At 47.3% G+C, this 27,585-nt stretch overlaps 1 protein-coding gene across 2 annotated transcripts in view; it reads left to right on the forward strand.

Moving 5' to 3' along the window:
* Positions 1-27,585, forward strand: part of sec63 (SEC63 homolog, protein translocation regulator) — a 138,099-nt gene that overhangs the window by 46,619 nt on the left and 63,895 nt on the right. The window contains exons 3-4 of one of the 2 annotated variants that reach the window (XM_038799223.1): positions 20,432-20,463; positions 25,126-25,240. In XM_038799223.1, coding sequence (XP_038655151.1) covers positions 20,432-20,463; positions 25,126-25,240 — 147 coding nt within the window. The remainder of the gene's footprint in view (positions 1-20,431; positions 20,464-25,125; positions 25,241-27,585) is intronic. The other variant, XM_038799221.1, reaches the window with a different exon arrangement.

Here is a 27,585-nt window from a genome sequence, read left to right on the forward strand (position 1 = left end):
TGGATTTAGTATTGTGTAATGAGATGGGATTAATTAATGTTTTTGTAATAAAGGATCCTCTAGGGAGGATTGATCATTGCATGCTTGAATTTCAAATTCAGTTTGAGGGCAATAAACCTGAGTCCCACGGTATTTCTCTGGTGTGAAACCAAGGAATTACATAGGCCAAATCTGTCCTCGTGCCTTAGTGGGCAGAAAGACATGGTAGCATGGGTTGATGAACAGTGGCAGATTTTTTCTAAAACGTGTTTTTATTCAACTTTTTCAATTTTATACATAAACAGTAAAACAATAACACAAACCTCTGGAACCCCAAGCCATGCAGAAAGCCCATCCCCACTTTCCCCCTACTAACGATGACCAGCTCTATAAAGTACAGAATAAAACAGCTGCCATTTCTGGTAGAATCTCTCAATTGTCCCCTCACGTTGTACTTAACTTTCTCGAGAAATAAAAACTCCACAAGACCCCCACCCATATGATATAAAAACTTCTTAAGACCCCCCCAGCCATATGATAAAAAAACTCCATTAGATCCCCTTCGATCAATCAGCGAGGCGAAGGCCAGAACGTCGGTCCATGTCGGCAGCTCAGGCGGCAGATCTGACACCTCAATATGGCCTCTATGCTGCAGAGCTTCAGTTCAATTTGTAGAATCGCTGACATGGTGCTAAAGAAGGTGACCCAGCGCACAACCAGAACATGAACACGTGATTAGCCCAGCCCATCCCCCAATGCTCTCACTCATCCTCAAATCCTGTATCAACCTGCTCATCCTGGATTTGGTCAGATGGCGCAATGCACTACCTTCAATTGCATCAACCCTAACTTTTCACATGACAATGTTGCATTCACCCTCTGCAGGGCTTTGCACCACACACCATCCTCCAGCTCCAACACCAACTCCTCCTCCCATTTACCCATAACCATCTCCACAGACATTGCATATAATAATCTTTATTGTCACAAGTAGGCTTACATTAGCACTGCAATGAAGTTACTGTGAAAAGCCCCATGTCGCGACTTTCCGGCGCCTGTTCGGGTACAAGGAGGGAGAATTCAGAATGTCCAAGTTATCTAACAGCACGCCTTTCGGGACTTGTGGGAGGAAACCGGAGCACCCGGAGGAAACCCACGCAGACACTGAGAACATGCATACTCTGCACAGTGACCCAAGCTGGGAATCAAACCTGGGACCCTGGTGCTGTGAAACAACAGTGCTAACCACTGTGCTACCGTGCGGTTTCTTTGCTGTGGCGCGTTGGAGGAGCAGTGCTCCGAAAGCTAGTGATTTGAAACAAACCTGTTGGACTTTAACCTGGTGTTGTAAGACGTCTTACTGTGCTCACCCCAGTCCAACTCCGGCTTCTCCACATCATGACTACCATTGACACCGCAAACTGCCAGCTCAAAGTGGCGAGGAGCTCCAAGAAGATCGCGCATATAGGCACTGACATTAAGTTTCACCAAAGATGCAAGAAAGATCTCGAAAGGGCTACAGATCACAAACCCACTCAAGTCGACCTACAACACAGGCTACGCTGAGAGACTCTGTCGTCGCACCTTTCTCTCACTCCTCAACCACCTCGTACACCAGCTCTACAGCAGACACCGCAACCTGGAAACCAAGATAGAGTCCATATTCTCAACTTGCGCTCAGGACGCAGCAGACCAGCTGCGGAACACCGCCAAACAGATGAGACAACGATGCTACACCACCTATATGCACACCAAGAACAGGAAGCTTGAGAAACTGCACCACCACCAGCAGCAATCGGTACTCAGCACCGACAACTGCCAATCTCCAAGTGCAATTCTGCAACTCATCCGCTTCATTCTGGATCACAAGGTCTTCACCTTCGACAACAAGTTCTTCATCCAGTCACATGTAACAGCCATGGGGACCAAATTCACACCTCAATATGCCAACATCTTCGTGCACAAGTTTGAACAAGACCTCCTCACCGCACAGGACCTTCAACCGATGTTATACACCAGATACATCAATGACATTTTTTTCCTTTGGACCCACGGCGAAGAATCACTGAAACGACTACACGATGACATCAATAAGTTCCATCCCAACATCAGACTCGCCATGGACTACTCTCCAAAATCGGTTGCATTCTTGGACACTTACCTCCATCAAGGACGGTCGCCTCAGCACTTTGCTTTACCGCAAGCCCATGGATAACCTCACGATGCTCCACTTCTCCAGCTTTCACCCAAAACACATTAAAGAAGCCATCCCCTATGGACAAGCCCTCAGTATACACAGGATCTGCTCAGAAGGAGCGTAACATACATCTACAGACACTGAAAGATACCCTCGTACGAACGGGATATGGCGCTTGACTCATTGATCGATGCGCCACAGCAAAAAAACCGCACCGACCTCCTCAGAAGACAAACACAGGACACAACCGACAGAGTACCCTTCGTCGTTCATTGCTTCCCTGGAGCGGAGAAACTACAGCATCTGCTTTGCAGCCTTCAACACGTCATCGATGAAGACGACCATCTTGCCACGGTCATCCCCCCCACACCCACTACTTGCCTTCAAACAACTGCGCAACCTCAAACAAATCATTGTTTACAGCAAACTACCCAGCCGTCAGAACAGCGACCACAACACCACACAACCCTGCCATGGCAATCTCAGATCATCTACCGCCATTATACGTGAGAACACGTGTATGTTTAAGGACGTTAGTGACGGCCTCGGTGCTGTTTTCTCCGGGGAGAACACCACCCATCAGGTATGCGGTACATACTCATGCGACTCGGACAATGTTGTCTACCTCCTACACTGCAGGAAAGGATGTCCCGAAGTGTGGTACATTGGCAAGACCATGCAGACGCTGCGATAACAGATGAACAGTTATCGCGCAACAATCGGCAGGCAGGAAAGTTCCCTTCCAGTCGGGGAACACTTCAGCAATTGAGGGCATTCAGCCTCTGACCTTTGGATAAGCATTCTCCATGGCGGCCTTCAGGACGTGCGACAATGCAGAATCGCAGAGCCTAAACTTATAGCCAAGTTCCGCACACATGAGTACGGCCTCAACCAGGACCTTGGGATTCATGTTGTATTACATTCACACCCCACCATCTGGCCTGGGCTTGCGAAATCCTACCAACTGTCCTTGCTTGAGACGATTCACACCTCTTTAACCTGGGGTTACCCCTCTCTCTGGCTCTGTAAAGATTTAATTACCTGCAAATTCTAGCATTCAAAGTATCGTCTTGCATCTTTGACTTTGTCTATATGTATGTTTCTGGAACGTACCTCTTTATTCACCTGAGGAAGGAGCAGTGCTCCGAAAGCTAATGATTTGAAACAAACCTGTTGGACTTTAACCTGGTGTTGTAAGACTTCTTACTGTGCTCACCCCAGTCCAACGCTGGCATCTTCACATCATAGCCTGCAATGGAGACAGTTTTGGCAACACTTTAAATTTAAATTAAAAATTATAAGTTTTGCCGAAACTGTCTCCATATGTGGAGATCACCAACTGGTTTGCTAATTATTTCCCCGGAGAAAATGGCACCGAGGCTAGCACCCTTAACCACAACCCTGACTCCATCCGCACCCACACAGCCTCAGGATTCCCACACCACCCAGGACTTTTATCAGCATTTTCCGCCTTGTAATAATCACGTTTGGCAACGCCAAGTCCCTCTGAAGGACCGTCTTCCAAATCCTAGCCACTTTACCCGCCCAAATAAAGGACAAAATCAGTTTCTGCCCTCCCCCAAAAAAGGATTTCGGCAGAAAGAGAAATGGTGGCAAAACATTCAGCTTCACTGACTGAATTCTGCCCGCACACCAAGGATAGAGGGGACCATCCCACATATCTGTCAGCCTTAACACTGCTCACCAAACTCGTTAAACTCAACTTCCGAAGCTGGGCCCAATCCCGAGCTACCTACACCCCCCAATACCTAAAATGGGAACCCGTTAAGCGGAATGATATCACGCCCAGATTAGCGCCCCCCCCTCCTCAGCGGAGTCATAGAATTTGCAGTGCAGAAGGAGGCCATTCGGCACATCGCGTCTGCACTGGCCCTTGGAAAGAGTACCCTACTTAAGTCCACACCTCCACCCTATCCCTGCAAAATTGTAACCCAACCTAATCTTTTTGGACACAGGTAATTTAGCATGGCCAGTCCACCTAAGAGCACATTTTGGACTGTGGGAAGAAACCGGAGCACCCAGAGGAAACCCACACAGACACGGGGAGAATGTGCAGACTCAGCACAGACAGTGACCCAAGCCAGGAATCGAACCTGGGACACCGGTGCTGTGAAGCAACAGTGCTAACCACTGTGCTACCTTGCCACCCGCGTTAGCCTTTCTGATTATGTTTTACACTTGTTTGTGACATTTCAAGGACCAATGCACCTGAATTCCCAAGTCTCTTTGGGCATCCACTGTGCCGAACCTCTTTTTATTTATCTTTATCTTTTTTTTGATCCAAAATGGATAACCTCACACTTGCTGACATTAAATTCCATCTGCCATAATTTTGCCCATTCACCTAGTCTGTCAATATCTCCTGATTGAGTAGTTTATCCGATACTCGCTGGAGGTTAGAAGAATGAGAGGAGATGTAATTGAGGTATACAACATGCCAAAGGGGATTGACAGGGTAGATGTAAATGGATGTACTCCCCTTGCTGCACATTCTAGAACAAGGGGCCATAGTTTTAGGCTAAGGGAGAGCAGATTTAAAACCAAAATGAGAAGGAATTACTTTACTCAAAGGTTTGTGAATCTAAGGAATTCTCTACACCAGACTGCTGTCGACCCCTGAACGCTAAAATTTAAAAGGAGATAGATAGGTTTTTAATTAGTGGTGGGATGAAGGATTATGGGGAGCGATCATATTGAATGGCAAAGTAGGCTCAAGGGGCTGAATTGCCTGCGCCTAGTTTCATAAGGTCAAAAATGGGGGTTTTCACTGATGAAACGCTGCAGTCCATTCTTTTCCCCATGCTGCCAGCCCATTAATATCTCTTTTTGGCCATCGCCTTGAACATTTAACCAATATTTAAACTTCCCGGTGGCTTTTCTGGCGTGTCCCACTATAGCTGCACTCTCAATTCAACTGACCCTTCTGAAAAGATATCACCCAAATCACCACTTTCGACAATTGGCCTCTGGAGGTGATGACCGTATATTGTGGCATCGTGAATACTCTCCAGTCCTGATCATTGTATTCTGTTCTTCAGGACTGTCATTGCAAAACACAGGTATATGAGGGTGCCACATTGGCTGCTATCAGCTGATCAGATTCTCGGAGTTTGAAACCAATCCAGAGTAGTCGTGAGAAAAGCTGCGACACAGAGGTAGGTTGCAGCACAATGAATTCTAGTCACCCACCACCCTCTGGGTGAGGAGGCTTTCCCTCATGCCCCTTCTAATCCTTCTACCAATCACCTAAAATCTGTACCCCTGGCAATTGACCCCTCCGCTAGAGGCCTACTCTATCGAAGCCCCTCATAATCTTGTACGCAATGAAGTCACCCTTCAGGCTCCTCTGTTTTAAGGAAACAGCCGTACCATATCCAATGTTTCTTCATAGCTGCAATATTCAAACCCTGGCATCTTTCAAGCCCTGGCAACATTCTTGCAAACCTTCTCTTTCCCCTCTCCAGAGCAATTATGACCTACTGTAATTTGGTGACAGACCTATACATACAGTTCCAGCACTGAACTAATCAGTGTTTGAGTCATAGAAAAGGCCGTTCGGCCCATCATGTCTGCACTGGTCAAAAACAACCACTTAAGTATTCCAATCCCATTTTTCAGCACTTGGCCCATGGCCTTGTATGAGTCAACATCACAAGTGCACATCTAAATGCTATCTATATACAATTACTTAGAAAGCATTGCATCCCTGCGTTTGTACTCGATGCCTCATAATTGTTTTATTTATCCATCTGTTCTGCACCTTCAGGGACGGTGGGCTTACACCCCAAGGGGTCTCACTTTTACATTTTCCAATATGCTCCTGTTCATTGAGTACTCCTTTGCTTTGTTTATCCTCCCCAAATGCATTACCTCGCACTTTTCCGGATTGAATCCCATTTGCCACTTTTCGCCAACTCAACCAAACCATTGATATCATTCTGTAGTTGACAGCTATTTTCTTCACAATCGGTTACATACCCCAATTTTTGTCTATTTGCAAATGTTCCATTCATCCCATTCCCACATAGATCATAGAATTTACAGTGCAGAAGGAGGCCCTTCGGCCCATCGAGTCTGCACCGGCTCTTGGAAAGAGCACCCTACCCAAGGTCAACACCTCCACCCTATCCCCATAACCCAACCCAACACTAAGGGAAATTTTGGACACTAAGGGCAATTTATCATGGCCAATCCACCTAACCTGCACATCTTTGGACTGTGGGAGGAAGCCGGAGCACCCGGAGGAAACCCACGCACACACGGGGAGACTGTGCAGACTCCGCACAGACAGTGACCCAAGCCGGAATCGAACCTGGGACCCTGGAGCTGTGAAGCCATTGTGCTATCCACAATGCTACCGTGCTGCCCATCTATCAAGGATTGCGAATATATACAATGAAAGCAAGGAACCCAACACTGAACTCTGTAGAATGCCACTGGAAACTGCTTTCCATTCATAAAAACGTCCATCGAATATTGCTCTTTTTTTTCTCCTTTCAATTTCGGTTCCAATGTGCCACATTCTCCCACATCCATGTGCTTTTGCTTTTCTGAACAGTCTTCCATGTGGACCTTGTCAAATGCCTTATTAAATAATGAAGACAATATCCACTGCACTGCCCTCGCCTATCCTCCTTATTATTTCCTCAAGAAATTTGGTTAACATTATGAGGCACGGCCACCCCAGAAAAGCATTGGGGGGGGGGGGGTAGTTAATTTTAAAGTTAAAGGGGAAGGTAGTAGTGCAGGTTAACGATGAGGACTTTAAACTAGTTAAAGGAGCCGAGGGCTCAGAAAAGGCGAGTAAAGTTTCCAGAACACACAATAGGCATTGGTGGTGATCTTTCAGGAATCACTGGAGGCAGGGAGGGTCCCAGAGGACTGGTAAATGGCGAATGTAACACCGCTGTTTAAGAGGGAGGGAGACAGAAGACGTTAAATTATAGGCCGGTTAACTTCCGGTGGCGGCAATGACGTAGGAAGCCGCACATTTGGGAGCTCCCGTTTCAAACGGGCTTTTCGGCTCTTTTTAGAACCCAAAATGGAAATTTTTCGACGTCTCACGGTGGGAGAAGGTGTGCTGATCGACTTTCTCCGCAGTTCATGACTCGAACTCGGAGTGGAAAGGGGGAAAAAACGGCAGCAGCTCCCCAGAAAAAAACGGGGGAAGGAATCCAAGATGGCGGCCGGCGGAGCTCCAGAGGAGTGGAAGCAGTGGGCCCAGGAGCAACAAGTTCCTGCGCTGTTTTGCAGATTTCAAGGCTGAGGTACTGAGCTCTCTGCAGGAAACGAACAAAAGGCTCTCGGAGATTCAGACGACCCAGGGTGCTGCCATCAAGGCGTTACAGACACAGGCCACTGAACGAGAGGAGGAGGCCGTGGTCCTTGTGAGTAAGGTGGAGGGGCACGAGGCACTCCACAAGAAGTGGCAGGACCACTTTGAGGAGCTTGATCACCGCATGAGGTGGCCAAATCTGCGGATCTTGGGCCTTGCGGAGGGGCTGGAGGGGTCGGATCTGACAACCTACGTGGCTACGATGCTGAACTCGCTAGTGGGGGCCGGGTCTTTCCATCTGCCCTTGGAGCTGGAGGGAGCACACAGAGTACTGGCCAGAAGGCCTAAGGAGAATGAACCTCTGCGTGCGGTGCTGGTGAGGTTCCACCGGTTCAGTGATCGGGAGTGTGTGCTGCGCTGGGCCAAGAAGGTGAAGAGCAGCAACTGGGAGAATGGGGTAGTACGGATCTACCAGGATTGGAGTGCGGAGGTGGCTAAGCGGCGGTCCGGGTTTAATCGGACGAAAGAAATGCTTTACAAGAAGAAGATAAAGTTCGGAATGTTGCAGCCTGCGCGCCTGTGGGTAACTTATTCGGACCGGCATTATTATTTTGATTCCCCGGAGGAGGCGTGGGCCTTCGTGCAGACGGAGAAACGGGACTTGAACTGGGGGTTGTGGGGTCGGTTGTAATACTTTATTGCTGGTTTCTGCTGTTGCTGTGTTCTCTTTTTCTGTACTTTTGCAATTTTGATATGGTTATTTATGGGGGTGTTCTGTTTTTTTTTTGCTGTGGGGCATTGTTTGAGTTTTGTATCTTGCGGGGAGAGTTGGGGGGGGGTTTGTTGTATTCTATGTCGGGTTGGGGGTATGGAGTGGGGCTGGTATTTGGGAGCTGCGTCAGAAGGGTGTGGTGGGGCAGTGTGAAAGCGCGGGCGTTCCTCTGGTTTCCTGCGCTGCGGGGATGGGGGGTGGAGACGATGACGGGGGGAGGCGGGGCCTCAACTGGTTCTTCCCCGCGCTGGAGCGGTGCCTGGAGGAGGGATAGATTGGGGGATGATCCCACTTTGGGAGGGATCGGGTTATTGGCGGGAGTTTCCTGGGTCAGCAGAAGTTAGCTGACCCACGGAAGTACAATGGAGGACGGTACGTGGCTAGGAGGATTCCTAGCCCGGGGGGGGGGGGGAGAAGAAAGGGGAATACCGGGTTGCTGCTGGCAGGGTCAGGAAGGAGCTGGTGGGGGCCGGGGGGGACAGAGGTGAGGTGTTGTCGCTGTGGGGACTGGATCGGGCGGGGGTTGCTGGCCTGGGGCGGGCAGTCGACGGACTATGGCTAGTCGACGGGGGAGGGGGGCGGGACGCCCTCTGATCCGGTTGGTCACCTGGAATGCGAGAGGATTGAATGGGCCGGTGAAGCGGTCGAGGGTACTTTCTCATCTGAGGGGGCTAAAGGCAGATGTGGCAATGCTTCAGGAGACCCACCTGAAGGTGGCGGACCAGGTCCGTCTGAGGAAGGGGTGGTGGGGCAGGTTTTCCACTCTGGGTTGGATATGAAGAACCGGGGAGTGGCGATTCTGGTGGGGAAAAATGTGTCGTTTGAGGCATCTGAGGTGGTGGCGGATAAGGGGGGTAGGTATGTTATGGTTAGGGGCAGACTACAAGAAGAGAAGGTGGTACTTGCTAGTGTGTATGCCCCAAATTGGGACGATGCGGGCTTTATGAGGCGTATGTTGGGACGGGTCCCGGATCTAGAAGCGGGAGGTCTGATCATTGGGGGGGGGGGGGGGGGCATACCTCTCCTCAATGTAGATGCCAAGGTGCTGGCAAAAATCCTGGCCACCAGGATAGAGGACTGTGTGCCAGGGGGTGTACACGAGGACCAGACAGGGTTTGTGAAGGGAAGGCAGCTGAACACGAATGTGCGGAGATTGTTGAATGTCATCATGATGCCGGCGATTGAGGGGGAGGCAGAGATAGTGGTGGCGCTGGATGCGGAGAAGGCCTTCGATAGAGGGGTACTTATGGGAGGTGTTGGGGAGGTTTGGATTTGGTGAAGGGTTTATTAGATGGGTGAGGCTGCTATATGAGGCCCCAATGGCGTGCGTGGCCACGAATGGGAGGAGGTCGGAGTACTTCCGGCTTTACCGAGGGACCAGGCAGGGTTGCCCCCTGTCCCCCTTGTTGTTTGCATTGGCAATCGGGCCGCTGGCGATGGCGTTGAGGGATTCAGAGAGGTGGAGAGGTTTGGTGCGAGGTGGGGAGGAACATAGGGTGTCGTTGTATGCCGATGATCTGTTACTGTATGTGGCGGACCCGGTGGGAGGGATGCCGGGGGTGATGGAGCTGCTAGCTGAGTTTGGGACCGTTTCAGGTTATAAACTAAATTTAGGCAAGAGTGAGGTGTTTGTGGTGCACCCTGATGACCAGGAGGAAGGAATTGGTAGGTTCCCACTTAGGTGGGCAGGGGAGAGTTTTAGGTACCTGGGGGTGCAGGTGGCCAGGGACTGGGAGACTCTTCACAAACATAATTTCACCAGACTTGTAGATCAGATGGAGAAGGAGTTCAGGAGGTGGGACATGCTGCCATTGTCGTTGGCGGGGAGGGTGCAGTCCGTCAAAATGACGGTGCTTCCGAGGTTCTTGTTCCTCTTTTAGTGCCTGCCCATCTTCATCCCCAGGGCCTTCTTTAGGAGAGTGACTAGCAGTATCTTGAGCTTTGTGTGGGCACATGGGACTCAGAGTAAAGAGGGTTTTCCTGGAGCGAGGGAGGGATAGAGGCGGGCTGGCGCTGCCCAACCTTTTGGGGTACTATTGGGCAGCCAATGTGTCAATGATGCGTAAATGGGTGATGGAGGGGGGAGGGGCGGCGTGGAAAAGAATGGAGATGGCGTCATGTAGAGGTACGTGCCTGGGTGCCATGGTAACGGCGCCGTTGCCGCTCTCCCCTAAGAGGTTTACCACGAGCCCGGTGGTGGCGGCGACCCTAAGAATCTGGGGACAGTGGAGACGGCATGGGGGGGGGGAAAACAGGGGGCTCGATGGAGGCTCCATTGGGTGGCAATCATCGGTTCATCCCGGGGAACAAGGGTGGGCATCAGTAAATTGAGGGACCTGTTTCTTGGCGGGAGGTTTGCGGGCCTGGGGGAACTGGAAGATAAATTTGGGCTTCCCCAAGGGAACATGTTCAGATACTTGCAGGTAAAGGCGTTTGCTAGGCGACAGGTAGAGGGATTCCCTTTGCTGCCCTCGCGGGGGACGATGGACAGAGTGCTTTCGGGGGTGTGGGTCGGAGAGGGGAAGGTGTCTGACATCTATAACGTAATGCAGGAGGTGGAGGAGTCGTCAGTGGAGGAGCTGAAGGCTAAATGGGAGGGGGAACTTGGGGAGCAGATAGAGGACGGGACTTGGGCGGATGCTTTGGAGAGAGTCAACTCTTCCTCTTCATGTGCGAGGCTTAGTCTCATCCAATTTAACGTGCTGCACCGGGCCCACATGTCCGGGACTAGGACGAGTAGGTTCTTTGGGGGTGAGGACAGGTGCACCAGATGTTCAGGGAGTCCAGCGAATCATGCCCATATGTTCTGGGCATGCCCAGCACTGGAAGAATTCTGGAAGGGGGTGGCGGGGACGGTGTTGAGGGTGGTTGGATCCAGGGTCAAACCAGGGTGGGGCTCGCGATTTTTGGAGTTGCGGTGGAGCCGGGAGTGCAGGAGGCGAAAGAGGCCGGTGTCCTGGCCTTTGCGTCCCTAGTAGCCCGGCGGAGGATCTTGCTGCAGTGGAAGGATGCGAGGCCCCCAAGTGTGGAGACCTGGGTCAATGACATGGCGGGATTTATAAAGTTGGAAGGGTCAAATTTGCCCTGAGAGGATCAGTACAAGGGTTCTATAAACGGTGGCAGCCTTTTCTGGACTTCCTGGCTCAAAGATAGGTATCTTGGTCAATAGCAGCAGCAACCCGGGGAGGGGGAGGAGGCAAGGGGAGGGTGTTCCTTATTATAGTTTCTATTTATTTCCGCTACGGTTATGTAACTTAACATTGTGTTAATTTAAGTTAATATGTTGGGTTGTTCATTGAGGAGCGGCGAAGGTTCATGATTGTTGTCATTACTGTTATTGTTGGTATTTTAGTATGGTTTGATGTTGTATAAATTCAAAATTTTTCAATAAAAATTATTTTTTAAAAAAAATTATAGGCCGGTTAGCCTGACTTTGGTCATTGGTAAGATTTTAGAGTCCATTATTAAAGATGAGATTGCAGGCACTTGGAAGTGCATGGTAAAATAGGACTGAGTCAGCACGACTTTATCAAAGGGAGGTCGAGTCTGACAAATCCGTTAAGAGTTCTTTGAGGAGGTAACAAGGAAGTTAGACAAAGGAGAAACAGTGGACGTGATTTATTTAGATTTCCAGAAGGCCTTTGACAAGGTGCCGCATAGGAGACTGTCAAATACATTAAGAGCCCATGGTGTTCAGGGTAAGATCCTGGCATGGATAGAGGATTGACTGACTGGCAGAAGGCAGAGAGTGGGGATAAAGGGCCTTTTTCAGGATGGCAGCCGGTGACAAGTGGTGTGCCTCGGGTTGATGTTTTGACCATAACCTTTCGCAATATACATTAATGATCTGGAAGAAGGAACTGAGGGCACTGTTACTAGGTTTGCAGATGATACAAAGTTATGCAGAGGAGGCATGCAGTATTGAGGAAGCAGGGAGGCTGCAGAAGGACTTGGACAGGCAAGGAGAGTGAGCAAAGAAGTGGCAGATGGAATACAATGTGGAAAATTGTGAGGTTATGCACTTTGGTCGGAAGAATGGAGGCACAGACTATTTTCTAAATGGGAACAGGTTCAGGAAATCAGAAGCACAAAGGGACTTGGGAGTACTAGTTCAAAATTCTCTTGAGGTTAACGTGCAGGGTCAGTCGGCGGTTAGGAAGGCAAATGCAATGTTAGCATTCATGGCGTGAGGGCTAGAATACAAGACCAGGGGTGTACTTCTGAGGCTATATAAGCCTCTGGTCAGACTTCATTTGGAGTATTGTGAGCAGTTTTGAACTCCATATCTAAGGATGGATGTGCTAACCTTGGGAAGGGTCCAGAGGAGGTTCACAAGAATGATCCCTGGAATAAAGAGCTTGCCCATATGAGGAGTGGTTGATTGAGGACTCTAGGTCTGTACTCATTGGAATTTAGAAGGATGAGAAGGTGAAATCTCATTGAAACTTGCAGGATATTGAGAGGCCCGGATAGAGTGGACGCGGAGAGGATATTTCCACTGGTAGGAAAAACTGGAACCCAAGGCTGCAGCCACATACTGAAGGGATAATCCTTTAAAACTGAAATGAGGAGTAATTTCTTCAGCCAGAGAGTGGTGAATCTGTGGAAGGCTTGCCGCAGAAGGCTGTGCAGGCCAAATCACTGAGTCAATTAGTCAATCTCAGATTGTGTTACGATGCCTTAGAGCTCTTAGAATTTTCTCTGACCTCAGCCTTGATAGAAAACAGCAAAATGCTAATTGTAGCCATTTGATTCACTCCATGTGATATGAAGAAACGTGAAGGCACTGGATACAAGGCAACATCCCTGTGATGGTACTGAAGACTTGTGCTCTGGAGCTAGCTACATCCCACACCAAGTTATCCCTGTACGGGCTACAACACTGGCATCTACATGACAATGTGAAAATTGCCTAGGTATGTGCTGTGCACAAAAGCAGGACAAATCCAATCTGCCCCATCAGCCTCCTCCTGAGAATCAGAAAAGTGTTGACTACATGATATTTATTCAGCAATAATTTGCTCATTGATGTTCCGTTTGAGCTCTGCCAGGGCCATCGGCTCCTGATCTCATTACAGCCTTGGTCCAAACATGAACAAAAGGCTGAACAGGAGAGGGGAAGTGAGAGTTGGCATCAAGGCAGCAGTTGACAAGTGTGGCATCAAGGACACAGCAAAATGTTTGGAGGGAGAGATAAATCGCCACTGGTTGAAGACATATTGAGCACAAAGGATGTGTTCCTGTATCTTCCAAATGGTTATGGTTAGTCATCAATGTGGTGCAGCATTTTTTCCTTCACAAGATTTGGGTATTGCAGACCATCCGGAATTACCCTCACAAATGTGGTGGTGAGCTGTAACAGTTAAAAGTCAGCCACATTGCTATGGTCCTGGGGTCACGTCTAGGCCAGACCAAGTAAGGATGGCAGATTTCCTTCCCTAGAGGGTTTTTGTGACAAGTTTCTTGGTTGTGATTATTGAGACTAAAGAACTTTAAATTCCAAATTTATTAATTTAATTAATTAATTGAAATTCGCTTGCACCAGCTGCTGTGGTAAGATTTGAGCCCAGGTTCTCAGAGCATTAGTCTGGGCCTAATTACAACAATGTCACTGTCTCTCCATAATTACCTTAAAACCTTTTCAGTTGTTTTTGCAGTAACACTCCCTTGCTCTACCTTGCAGATGCTTTATTTTTTTACTACCTTTTTCCAAGTGTGAGTTTGACACAGTTTGCTCAGTGTTTTTGTCTTGGAGTTAGTAAGTTTTGGGTTTGAGCTGCATTGTGGGGCTGATTGCACAAACAAGGTTGAAGGTTCAGTGCAGCAAGTGCTGCATTTGATGCAGGTGATTAACTAAGGCCCTCTCAGCGTAAAAACTGAGCTGTCATGGCTGCCCTTTGTGGCAATTTGTTGGCTTGTGGCACTTTGGAATGTCTTGAAGAGGTGGAATGTCTTGAAGAGGTGGAATGTCTTGAAGAGGTGGAATGTCTTGAAGAGGTGGAATGTCTTGAAGAGGTGGAATGTCTTGAAGGGGTGGAATGTCTTGAAGAGGTGGAATGTCTTGAAGAGGTGGAATGTCTTGAAGAGGTGGAATGTCTTGAAGAGGTGGAATGTCTTGAAGAGGTGGAATGTCTTGAAGAGGTGATAAGGTCTTGAAGAGGTGATAAGGTCTTGAAGAGGTGATAAGGTCTTGAAGAGGTGATAAGGTCTTGAAGAGGTGATAAGGTCTTGAAGAGGTGATAAGGTCTTGAAGAGGTGATAAGGTCTTGAAGAGGTGATAAGGTCTTGAAGAGGTGATAAGGTCTTGAAGAGGTGATAAGGTCTTGAAGAGGTGATAAGGTCTTGAAGAGGTGATAAGGTCTTGAAGAGGTGATAAGGTATCATACAAATGTTTGTACTCCGCTCCATAATGTGTAGTGCTGTTGGAGCTGCATATACGCAAAGTGATCATGTTGAATCCTGTTAAGCCAACTTGTGATCAATGCAAATTTAAATTGTGATCCTGTTACTGCTGCTTATTTTCTCAAAGAAACAAAAATGAGATTGCGCAGCATTTTTACATCATCTAATTTAGCAGCAACACTTGGGTTTAGCCCATCAGTGCACAGAGGGCAGTTTGTGCATATCAAAACTTTTCAACATTTTTTCTATCATTATTAGATTGTCCATGTAACAGTGATTTTCAATTTCTATTTACTGCTTATTACTTAAACAGCGTTTTAATTAAATTTTGTCCCATTTCAAAGCAGCTGCTCTCTCTGCCAATTACATAGAATATACAGCACATAAACAGGCCATTGGGCTCAATAGATGCTATTGATTCACCAGTCTCCTTCCATTCCATCCAACTCCTCTCCACCTTCCTTTGAGTGTATCTTTCTGTTTCCATTTTTGATATGCACCTGGACTTTCCTACAACTACCCTGTGGGTTCAACTCAATTTTTGAAGCTCTGAATCAGATCACCTCTAAATCGGCTGATCTCCATTTGACACATGTTAGCACCGGGCTAAATCGCTGGCTTTGAAAGCAGACCAAGGCAGGCCAGCAGCACGGTTCGATTCCCGTAACAGCCTCCCCGAACAGGCGCCGGAATGTGGCGACCAGGGGCTTTTCACAGTAACTTCATTGAAGCCTACTCGTGACAATAAGCATTTTTAAATTCCTTTCATTTTCATTTCATAGAATTTACAGTGCAGAAGGAGGCCATTCGGCCCATCGAGTCTGCAATGGCTCTTGGAAAGAGCACCCTACCCAAGCCCACACCCCCACCCTATTCCCATAACCCAGTAACCCCACCCAACACTAAGGGCAATTTTGGACACTAAGGGCAATTTAGCATGGCCAATCCACCTAAGCTGCACATCTTTGGACTGTGGGAGGAAACCCACGCGCACACGGGGAGAACATGCAGACTCCGCACAGACAGTGACCCAGCGGGGAATCGAACCTGGGATCCTGGCGCTGTGAAGCAATTGTGCTAATCACTATGCTACCGTGCTGCCCATTTACTTGTCTTTAATGCGTAAAGGGAGCTTGCTGGTTCCTCACGATCTTACTTGAATCAGGTTCACAGGAGGGGAGGGCCAGGTGCAGACAACAACCTGTTCCTTTGTGCTAACTTCATCATTATGAAAATGGAAAATCCAGACATGCGCATGTAAGGGCAGTAGCAACAAAATGCATGTTTTACTCAGCGGTGGATACTCCTGGGAGATGCTACACCAGAGTGCCGACAGCTTCATTGGTTTTTGCGTGTTTTTAGTATGGTATTAGAGGTCAGCTACAGTAGCATAGTCTTTTAATTTGGAGTCAGCTAACTGACTCTGGGGTTTCAAACTCGAAAGGAATTGTTTTTTTAAAAATGCATTTTATTCAAACTTGTATCAAAGTAGGTTACAGCAAATAAACACCCAGGAAACATTCTTCCCAACAATCAACAATACAGTTTGTACAGATTTCCCTCCTTTTCACCCCCCCCCCCCCCCCCCCCCCCCAAAATCCCCGCGCGACGAACAGCTCCTCAAATACGGTCACAAACATCCCCCACCTTTTCTCGAACTCCCCTGCCGAGCCTCCATAACTCATACTTCATCTTCTCTAACCGCAGGAAGTCGGACAGGTCACCCAACCATGCTGCTACCCCAGTGGTGATGCCGACTGTCACTCCAGCAAAATGCTTCGCCGTGCAATTAGAGAGGCGAAGGCCATGACACGACCTTCCTCCTCTCCATGAACTCCGGCTTCTCTGGAACCCCAAATATCACCACCAATGGGTCTGGATCCACTCCCCCCTCCACTATCCTGGCTGAGACCACGAACGCTCCCACCCAGAGTCTTCCCAATTTTTCACAACCCCAAAACATGTGCGCATGATTTGCCGGCCTCTGCCCACACCTCTCAAACCCATCTGCTACCCCCAGAAAGAACCCCCTCATTCTCACCCGAGACACATGCACCCTGTGCACCACCTTGAACTGTATCAGGCTCATCCTTGCGCAAGAGGAGGTCTTGTTTACCCTTCGCAGTGCCTCACTCCATACTCCCCAATTGATCTTCATTCCCAACTCCGCTTCCCATTTCTCCCTGATCTTCACCACCCGCTCGCTTCCCTGCTCCCCCAGCCACTTGTATATATCCCCAATTCTTCCCTCCGCTTCCACTTCCGGAAACAGCAGTCACTCCAGCAGGGTGTATCCCGGCAATCTAGGGAACCCCTTCCAAACCTATTGTGCAAAGTCCCTAACCTGTAGATACCTGAACTCACTACCCCATGGCAGCTCTACCCTCTCCCTTACCTCCTCCAGACTGGCGAACCCTTCCTCCAAATACACATCCCTGACCTTGCCCCCACCACCCCAGCTCAAACCCATGATTCTCGGACAGCGGCGTTAGCACCGACATCCCTTCCACCCTAAAATGCCTCCTCAGCTGATTCCATATCTTCACCGTGGACTGCACCACTGGGCTCCCTGAATACCTACTCTGAGCCATTGGCAATGCTGCCAATAGCGCTACATTCAGCTTGTATCCCAAGAAACCTCCCCAACAGGCCCATAATCCTTCCCATACTCTCCAACGGATCCAGAACATACAGCAGGAGGTCATCGGCATAGAGCGACACCCGATGCTCCCTCTGTCCCCTCATTATCCCCTGCCACTCTGCTGACCCCCTGAGAGCCATCGCTCTTGGCACCACATACAGCAACATACAGCAACCGCATCCATGCCACAAATCTCGGCCCAAACCCAAACATTCCCAAAACTTCGAACAAGTACTGCCACTCCATCCAATCAAATGCTTTCTCCTTGTCCATGGACACCACCACCTCCGGTACCAGAGCTCTCGACGGATTCATCACCACATTCAGCAGCCGTCTTAACTTACTCGTGAGCTGCCTGCCCTTCACGAAGCCTGTTTGATCTTCTACACCCACCCCTGGGACACAATCCTCCATCCTCCCCGCCAACAACTTAGTCAATACTTTCACATCGTGTTCAATAGTGATATGGGTCTATACGACCCACATTCCTCCGGGATGAGTGTGGTTACTGCCTGCTTCATCGTCTCCAGCAACTCCCCCTTCTCCAGTGTTTCATTAAAAGCCCCAACAGATGTGGTGCCAGGTCCGCTCCTCTCCTCCTGGGTCTACCTCATAAAGTCCCTTGTAATACACTCTACATGCCTCATTTATCTTCCCTGGCTCTGACACCACATCCCCAGTCCAGATCTTCAGTATTTCCCTGGACGCAGCCTGCCTCCGCAGCTGGTGCGCCAGAATGTGGCTCGCCTTTTCCCCATACTCGTATTGCACCCCTCTTGCCCTACGCAGTTGCCCTACCGCCCTCCCCGTTGTCAGCCTGTTAAATTGATCCTGCAATTTTTTTCTCCTCGCCAATTCCTCCACGGTGGGCACTCTCGAATATTCCCTGTCCACCTCCACTATCTCGCTCACTAGACGGTCATGTTCCTCTCTCCTTTCCTTATTCACACGAACTGTAAATGAGAATTTCTCCCTGGACCACTGCCTTCAGTGCTTGCCAAAGAATGCCCGCCGACACCTCCCCATTCTGATTGAACTCCACATAATCCCTAATCCCTAATCGCCAACCGCACTTTATCACAAAAACTTCCATCCGCCAACAATCACGAGTCAAACCTCCACCCCGGCCTCTGCTCTCGTCCCTTACTGAACCGAATATCCAGCCAGTGGGGTGCATGGTCCGAGATAACTATCCCCGCATACTCTGCCCCCTCCACCCCAACCAAAATCTCCCGACTCACTACAAAGTAATCAGCCCTCGAATACACCTTATAGATGTGTGAAAAGGAGGAATACTCCCCCCGGGTTCTGAAAGCACCATGAATCCACCATACCCATCCTCTCCATAAACCCCCCCAGCTCCCTTGCCATTCGTACCCTACCCATTGACCGGGGGCTCGATCTATCCACCCTCGGCTCCAGGGCACAGTTAAAATCTCCTCCCATGATCAACTGGTACGTGGCCAAATCTGGGATTGCTGCCAGCAACCCCCTCAAAACCCACATCATCCCAATTTGGGGCATGCACATTTATCAACACTACCGGTGCCCCTTCCAATACCCCACTCGCAATCACGTATCTTCCACCTGGATTCCTCACATCCTTCGCACTCACGAATTCCATTTTTTTGCTCATTAAAATCGATGCACCCCTCAATTTTGAATCAAAGCCCGAGTGAAAATCCTGCCCAACCCACCCCTTCCTTAACCTAACCTGGTCCTTCACACGGAGGTGTGTCTCCTGCAAAAAGACTATCCCTGCTTTCAAGCTCCTGAGGTGCGTGAACACCTGCGACCGTTTAACCGTCCCATTCAGTCCCCGGACGTTCCACGTTACCACCCTTACTGGAGGCTTGCGCCTCCAATCCCCTCTATCGTCTGTCATCTTCCCCACTTAACTCCTGCCCCATTAATTCCTAGCCTATCCCAGATGGCCCCTTTCTTCGCCCTTGACCATGTCACCTCTCGCCCCCTGCTGTGTTGCAACCCCCCACCCCCCCCACCCCCACACTTCCCCTTCCCCCCTCCCACCGGCCACCCCTCGTGGCCTTCTCCCCCACCACCTCACTTCCGTTCACTTGCGTGGCTGTGCCCAAAGGCACATCCTAATGACGTCCCCCCTCCTGCTTCCCCCATCCCCCACTCCTCAGCTCCCTGCTGACCTTACCCTCCCCCACCCAAACAAGGATTTTGAAAGGAATGCTTTGCCCACCAATTTTTCAAAATCTGAAACATGTTATTTGCTAGTACCTCCTTGCGTATAACACACATGTGTTTTGCATTCATGTTTACATTGGCAGGACTGACCTGCTTAGTTCTTGAGTTAAGTTTCTTCTTTTGTAGGCTGTTAACCAGAGGCCCTGGACTCTGTGCAGAGCTCACGTCGTACTGCTCTGTCATGCCCTGGACTCTCCTGTGCAGCTCTCTCCAGCCTATTGTGTTGTGTGATCTTGTCCCAATCGGTTAACTGCCTATTTGAGTTTCTGCCCACTTCTTACTTTTAAGAAAGTCATACATTTTCACAGTTCACTTGCATTGGTTGCCAGCAGATGGAAATTCAAAGTGATTTGCCACCAAAAGCATGTACCTGAAGGATGCTTGATGTCAAGTGTATGTGCATGGAGCATGACCGACTCTCTGCTGCCACTTCTGGCTGGAAGATTCCACACAGCCTCATTTTATTTCCATTTAAAAGGCGGCAGCAGCTGCCATTCGTGGATGTAAAAGCCGGTAGCGACTATTGGGCCCTTCTCCCACGATCGGGACTACGGTGGGAATGGCGTGTCCCACACCTGAAGTAGTCCATTGCATTTATCTATGTTCAAGATAGTTGAAATTTAACTGATCCTTGTGGATCACCACTTTCTATCTTCCAACCTGAAGAACTACACTTTGCCCTGCTCTTTGCATTCCATTTTTAAAACTAATTTGCTGTCCATTCAGCTATTCATTCCCGACTTCACCCATCTGTTGAAATCAGCCTACTGAGTGATACCTTACTGAAGGTCTTTTGAAAATCCAATAATATGATGTGTATTTCCTTCGTTAGCATTTTCCATGATCTCTTCAAAAGATTTTTATCAGGTTAGTTAAGGTTGTTAGCCTTTCAAAATTCATACTGAGTTTTATATTTTCTGTCTCTAGATATTCTTCCATCACTTTTCAAGCGGATTTCAGTAAGTGTCCCATCTCTAACATTAAGCTGACTGATTGAGAGTTCCAGCTTCTGTTAGTTGTCTGGAAACTTGGCACAATCACCTCTTCTATTGGATAGTGCCTCTGCTATCTGCCTCGTTTCCTCGAGTATACATGGGTTCATTCAGTCTGGATCTAGGATGTAATCCTCTTTAGTTTTACTGTTTTGTCAATTATTTTCCTGTTTTTCCGTTGTGACTATGTTATTAAAATACATATGCGGACGTACAAACATATGAATTAGGAGCAGGTGTTGGCCGTTCAATATGATTATGGTTGTTCTGATGGCCTCAACTCCACTTTCCTTCCCAACTCTTGGTACCCTTAGATTCTTGATTGATAAGCGAGTCCTCATTTGCCTTGAAATATTTCATGACCCTTTTTCACTGCTCCCTGAGGAAGAGACTTGCACAGACTTGTGACCCTTGAGAAAAAATGTCACCTCGTCTCCGACTGAAGTGGGGAAGCCGTTTAAACTGTCCCCTAGTTCTAGTCTCTCCCACAAGGGGAAGCGTCATTTCAGCATCCATCCTGCCACATCCCCTCATGTTTCAATACAATCTACTCTCAATCTTCTAAGGTTCACCCAAGGAATCAGTCGAGTGAACCTTCTCTGAACTGCTTCCTCCGGAGACCAAACCTGTAGGAGCCTATTAAATACGTTGAGAGCCCATGATGTTAAGGGTAAGATCCTGGCATGGGTAGAGGATTGGCTGACTGGCAGATGGCAGAGAATAGGGATAAAGGGGTCTTTTTCAGGATGGCAGCCGGTGATTAGTGGTGTGCCTCAGGGGTCTGTGCTGGGACCACAACTTTTCACAATAGACATTAATGATCTGGAAGAAGGAGCTGAAGGCACTGTTGCTACGTTTGCAGATGATACAAAGATCTGTAGAGGGACAGGTAGTATTGAGAAAGCAAGGGGGATGCAGAAGGACTTGGACAAGCTAGGCCATTGGGCAAAGAAGTGGCAGAAGGAATACAATGTGGAAAAGTGTGAGGTTATGCACTTTGGAAGGAGGAATTTAGGCACAGACTTTTTTCTAAATGGGGAAATACTTAGGAAATCAGAAGCACAAAGGGACTTGGGAGTCCTTGTTCACTATTCTCTTAAGGTTAATGTGCAGGTTCAATCGACAGTTAATAAGGCAAATGCAGTGTTAGCATTCATGTCGAGAGGGCTGGAATACAAGACCAGGGATGTACTTCTGAGGCTATATAAGGCTCTGGTCAGACCCCATTTGGAGTATTGTGAGCAGTTTTGGTCCCGGTATCTAAGGAAGGATGTGCTGGCCTTGGAAAGGGTCCAGAGGAGGTTCACAAGAATCATCCCTGGAATGCAGAACTTGTCATATGAGGAACGGTTGAGGACTCTGGGTCTGTACTCGTTGGAGTTTAAAAGGATGAGGGGGGATCTTATTGAAACTTACAGGATACTGCGTGACATGGATGAAGTGGGTGGGGAGTGGGTGGGCGGGTGGGGAGTGGGTGGGTGGGGAGTGGGTGGGTGGGTGGGGAGAGTGGGTGGGTGGGGGGGGGGGAAGTGGGTGGTTCCACTTGTAGGAAAAGCTCTAGGACACCATCTCAGACTAAAGGGACGATCCTTTAAAACACAGATGAGGAGGAATTACTTCTGCCAGAGGGTGGTGAATCTATGGAATCTCTTTGCCGCCGAAAGTTGTGGAGGCCAAATCACGAGTGTCTTTAAGACAGAGATAGATAGGTTCTTGATTAATAAGGGGATCAGAGTTTATGGGGAGAAGGGAGGAGAATGGGGATGAGAAAATATCAGCCATAATTGAATGGCGGAGCAGACTCAGTGGGCCGAGTGGACTAATTCTGCTCCTACGTCTTGTGGTCTTATAGTATATTGTACTCCTGAATGTGTTTTCACCAACATCCTGTACAACGGTAACAAAGCATCCAAACTTTTATGTTTTATTCCTCTTGCGACAAATGGCGACATTCCATTTGGTTTCCTAATCACTTGCTGCACCCATGTACTAATTTTTCCTGATTCATGTCTCAAGACATCCAGATCTCTCTGTACCACGAGTTCTACAATATCTAACTATTTAAATAATGTGCTGCTTTTCTATTTTTTTGTGCCAAAGTGGATAAATCCACTTTTGCCTACATTATGTACTCCATCTGTCAAATTGTGCTCACCCACATAACCCATCTATATCCCTTTGCAGACTCCTTGCATCCTCTTCACAACCTAGCTGACTACCCATCTTTATGTGGTCAGCAAATTTAACACCCATTAATTTGATCCCATCATCCAAGTCTTTAATGTGAATAGCAAGTAGTTGAGACCCGAGCAAGGATCTCTGTGTCGCTCCACTCATTACATCTTGCCGACTGAAAATGACCCATTTATGCCTACTCTTTCCTGTTTGCTGGAATAGAGGATTGGTTAACTCTTATGTTACTCCATGCACCATGAGCTGTTATGCCTTTTCTTAGTTAGCTGTAAGTTTATCTTCCCTGTTCTTTAATGGGCCTATTATTCAATTTTCCTTCCTTCCTTCCTTTGTCTAAAGCACTCTATTATTTTATTTTAATGCTCTTTATCATTTTTTCCCCCTGTGATGTGTATGTATATATTTATTTATTTTTTCAAATGTTATTTTTGGTTTGTAAAAAACTATTTTTAATTTTTTAATTTATGTTTATTTAATTAATTTTAATATTTATTATATTTTTATTTATTAATTTGTTTATTTTTTAATTTATATTTTATATATGTGTATATGTTAGTTCCATCACCATTTCTCCAATATTTTCTCTTCCAACCTATTACCTTGGTCTTTGTCCTGTTTATACCACTGTAGATCATAATCTGGAATCTTATTATGTTGTGATTACTACAATGCTCCTATTCTTCTATCTGTTCTGGTTCAATACCCATTATAGTATGCAGCAGTGATTATTTTCCTGTTGGACTTGCATACTGAGTAAGCAAGTAGTCTTGTACGCATTGTAAAAACATGATTCCCTTTCCTCTTTTTGCCATTTAATGTTCCCGGCATTACAACAGTGATTACATTTTAAAGGAGCTACATTGACTGAAATTCTTTGGGAGAGCTTGAAGTTGCGAGAGGTTGTATGTAAATGCAAGTCTTTTCTTTTACTATTTCTTCCTACCAGTGTTTTTAAATTTTACTTAATTAGTATTCTTTAGCTGCTACTCGTCATATATTTCCTTCTCCAATGACCGTACACTATTTGGTAGTCTATAGCAGTGCATCTCAAACTATCTGATGTGGCGTACCGGCAGTTTTTTTTTCCAATGTGCCAGGGACCGGTGAGCGAAACAAGCCAATCCAGGATTACTGTCTCTTTTCTGGAAACACTCCAAGTACCGGCAGACGATGGCTCGCGTACCGGCACCGGTACGCGTACCACACTTTGAGAAGCACTGGTCTATAGCATATAACTTTTAGCTTGATGGATCTCATCTTTTAAGTCCCCATGGATTCAGTATCTATTTTACTGCTAATTACATCCTCCCCCCCCCCCTCCCCCCATTGTGCTATCTTTAGCTATTCCAGCTAATCTACCGCCATCTCTTTTAAATTATGTTGTGCACTGGTTAGTTGCCAGACCTATTCTCTATGTAGCCATGTTTCTCAGTCTTGCCAATCCTCAATACAAATATTCCTCCCAATTCATCCGCCTTGTTTTGAGTACCAATAGTATAAATTGTTTATATTTATTATTACTTATTTTGTTAATTTGCTGTTATGCTCTGTGATTTTATTCAATATCTGGTCATTTGTTTATTATTTATTATGTTATATTTGTTAAATAAGGTTTATTTCCTTCAGTTTCGTCTTGCAGCTGCCTCCTCCTTTGTTTCAGGTCTTACTTGCAGCCCTGGTTATAATTTCATTAGGGTTAGGTTGAGCCTGTTCTGCTACCCCCCCTCCCCCCTTCTACCCCATTCTTCCAGCCATTCACTGCCTTTCTTAATCTACTTGTCCCTATGCCAGTTTGCACATAGTTTGTGCTGTAATCTGAATGTTATTACTGGCGAAGTCCTGCTGTTCAATTCACCTATCTCCTGATAGTCTCTTAGCAGGATCTCGTTCTACGCTGTTAGTTCTGGCATGGTCTGGATGGGAACAGCGCACGGTCTAGATGGAAATAGTTAGAATATAACACTAGTATCTCAACAGCATCCAAGTTGGTGAAGTTTGCTTGATCTGTGCCCCAGCTATTCCACTTGGATATCCACCAGCAGCCTGTGAGCTGTTATGTATGATCTGCAGGATACACTGCAGAAACTCACCAAGGTTACTTTAACAGCACCTCCTTTCTCTGGGATCTCAGTCACCAAGAGTAGCAATGTCATGGGAATGCCATCACAGCCCAATTTTCCCTGCAAGTTGCACAATGTCCTGTCTTTGGTTCTGAGTCCTGTAATTTCCTACCTAACACCATTGTGGGAACAACATCACTACAAGGATAGCAGCGGTTCCTGGAGAAAGCCACCACTTCCTTCTTGGGCCACTAGGAGTAAATGCAGCCGCACTAATGAAAACCATATCCTAAGAACAAAAATCCTTTTTGAAGAGAGTGATTTTAAGACTTAAGCAAATTTTGACAAATAATTTTCTAACTTTCTTTTTAAACAGAAAAATAGGGCTGATTTCCGGATGGATGCTACTCTGCTGTCTTTTATACAAAGTTTCAATAATAGAAAACAGAGAGAAAGAATATAATCCATACGAAGTGCTTGGAGTCGACCCTGTAAGTAACTATAAATTGTGTTTTTAGTCAGGAATCAGTATTATTTAATGTTCCTATGATGAGGGTTTCTCTTGTGAACCCTTTCTCCACCTACCTCACACCCCATTCTAGTTCTGTGTCTTGTGCACTATTCTATGACCTTGACGGCATGGACGAAGTCTCCTCTTGTCCTAAATTGGATTGTGATTGACCCAATAGGAAATGCATTAGCACAGCTTGAATAGGTTGTGGCCTGATTTTTCTTCAGATGGGAAATATAGTGAGGTCAGGAGCACTGCCTGCACTCTCCTTGGCATACCAAAGACTAAGAAATCACCATGTATGGGAGTGAAACTGCATACTACCCATTGGGGCATAATGCACCTTAGTGGCTTACACCAAGAATGTCAACAAATTCTTTGCACAGTGGACGTGCTGAAGCGCGTGTTCCCAGCCCTGGTAGTCCTTGCCCATATGTCATAGATGGAGATTTCTTGAAGAGCTACTTAAACCCCCGTGCCTGTCATGTCGAGGAAACTACACCAGTTCCTTTTGATAATGAGGTTAACCTAAGGTTAGCTTCTCCTTTAAGAATGTAGAATATTTGGTGTTCAGGAAGATTAATATTAAAAATGGAAACAGAAGAAATGATTTTAGTGAATCAGCCTTCAAAGGTTTTCGGCAATACTAATGAGTTAAAATTTTTTTAATGGTCATTGAAAATGGTATTCTGGATTTGTGCTGGGAGTATTGTCTTTTAAAGTGGGGTGAGATGGTGATCTAAGTTTAATTACCAGCACTCCCAGCTGAATTTGATTCCATCAGAACATTTTGAACCTTAATTTTTGTTGTGCACTATACAACTCCTGTTTTTTAAAAATAAATTGAAGTACACTCCGATTTTAATCTGGGAGTTTACAACATGGCACATAAAATTTAACAGGTGGCATTGCACTGCAGGGTGGAATGGAGTTCATGGGTAGAGGAAGGATGCTGGACTTTGTGGGGTTAAACTATGTAGGTCTGTTAGAAATTCACCCTGCCGCCTGTCTATTTCCGAGCGTTTGAGAAAGCTGCAGCATTTCAAAGTGAGAAAGTGTTATGTAGGTCTTTGTCACAGTGGAGAAAGATCTCAAAGTGCTTTGCATTTGTTAATTTTTGAAGTGCAGTCAATAACTGTTATGTCGATATGGAAGCCAGTTTGTGCACCACAAAAATCTGCTAAACGGCATTGAGGTGAATGACCTCATCTGTATTAAGGTATTTGTAATCTTACAATAATCTGCTTTGGAAATATTGACTGGCCAGGATACGGCCAATTCTCTGAATTCTCTCTCTCTTTTTCTCTCTCTCTTTCTCTCTCTCTCTCCTCTCTCTCTCTCCTCTCTCTCTCTCTCTCTCTCTCTCTCTCCTCTCTCTCCTCTCTCTCCTCTCTCTCTCTCTCTATCTCTCTCCTCCTCCCCCCCCCCCCCCCCCCCCCGCCACACTCCTTCTAGATCTCCCACATTCTAATGACCATAAACTTTAGTCATCCAAAACTTGGCTGCCCATGACATAACTTGCAGCAAGTTCCCTTCCCCTATCACTTTTGTGCCAAAAAAATATACATTGACTCTTTGCCAAGTAGCATCTTGATTTTAACATTCTTCTTCTTCCTGTTTACAAATCCTTCCATGACCTAGTCTCCTGTAAATTTTCTCCAGCCCCGCAACCCTTTTAGATATCTGCGCTGATCTAAATCTGGCCTCCTGTATATCCCCAATTTTTATTACTCCATCATTGGTGGCTGCGCCTTCAGTTGCCAACATGTCTCAGCACCTTGATTTCTTCATTTAAGATTCTGCTTAAAACCTACTGGTCAAAATACTGGCCAAAATCCTAGCCAAAAGGCTAGAAGACTGTGTACCTGAGGTGGTCACAGAGGACCAGACGGGCTTTGTCAAAGGTAGACAGCTGACCGCGAACATCAGGCGCCTGCTGAACGTGATAATGACCCCCTCCGGGGAGAGAACACAAGAGGTGATCGTCTCCCTGGACGCAGAAAAGGCCTTCGACAGAGTCGAATGGATATACCTCATAGAGGTACTGGAGCGGTTCGGGCTTGGAACAGGGTTCACCGCTTGGGTAAAGCTCCTGTACAACGCTCCCATGGCGAGTGTACAGACCAACAATACCAACTCCCAATACTTCCAGCTGCACAGGGGCACCAGACAAGGATGCCCACTGTCCCCGCTGCTGTTCGCACTAGCAATCGAACCGCTAGCAATCGCGCTCAGGGCAGCAAAGAATTGGAGGGGGATCCGAAGGGGAGGTAGAGAGCACAGAGTCTCACTCTATGCGGATGATCTGCTCCTCTATATCTCGGA

The sequence above is a fragment of the Scyliorhinus canicula genome, chromosome 6 (assembly GCF_902713615.1).
Source record: "Scyliorhinus canicula chromosome 6, sScyCan1.1, whole genome shotgun sequence".
Lineage (NCBI taxonomy): Eukaryota > Metazoa > Chordata > Chondrichthyes > Carcharhiniformes > Scyliorhinidae > Scyliorhinus > Scyliorhinus canicula.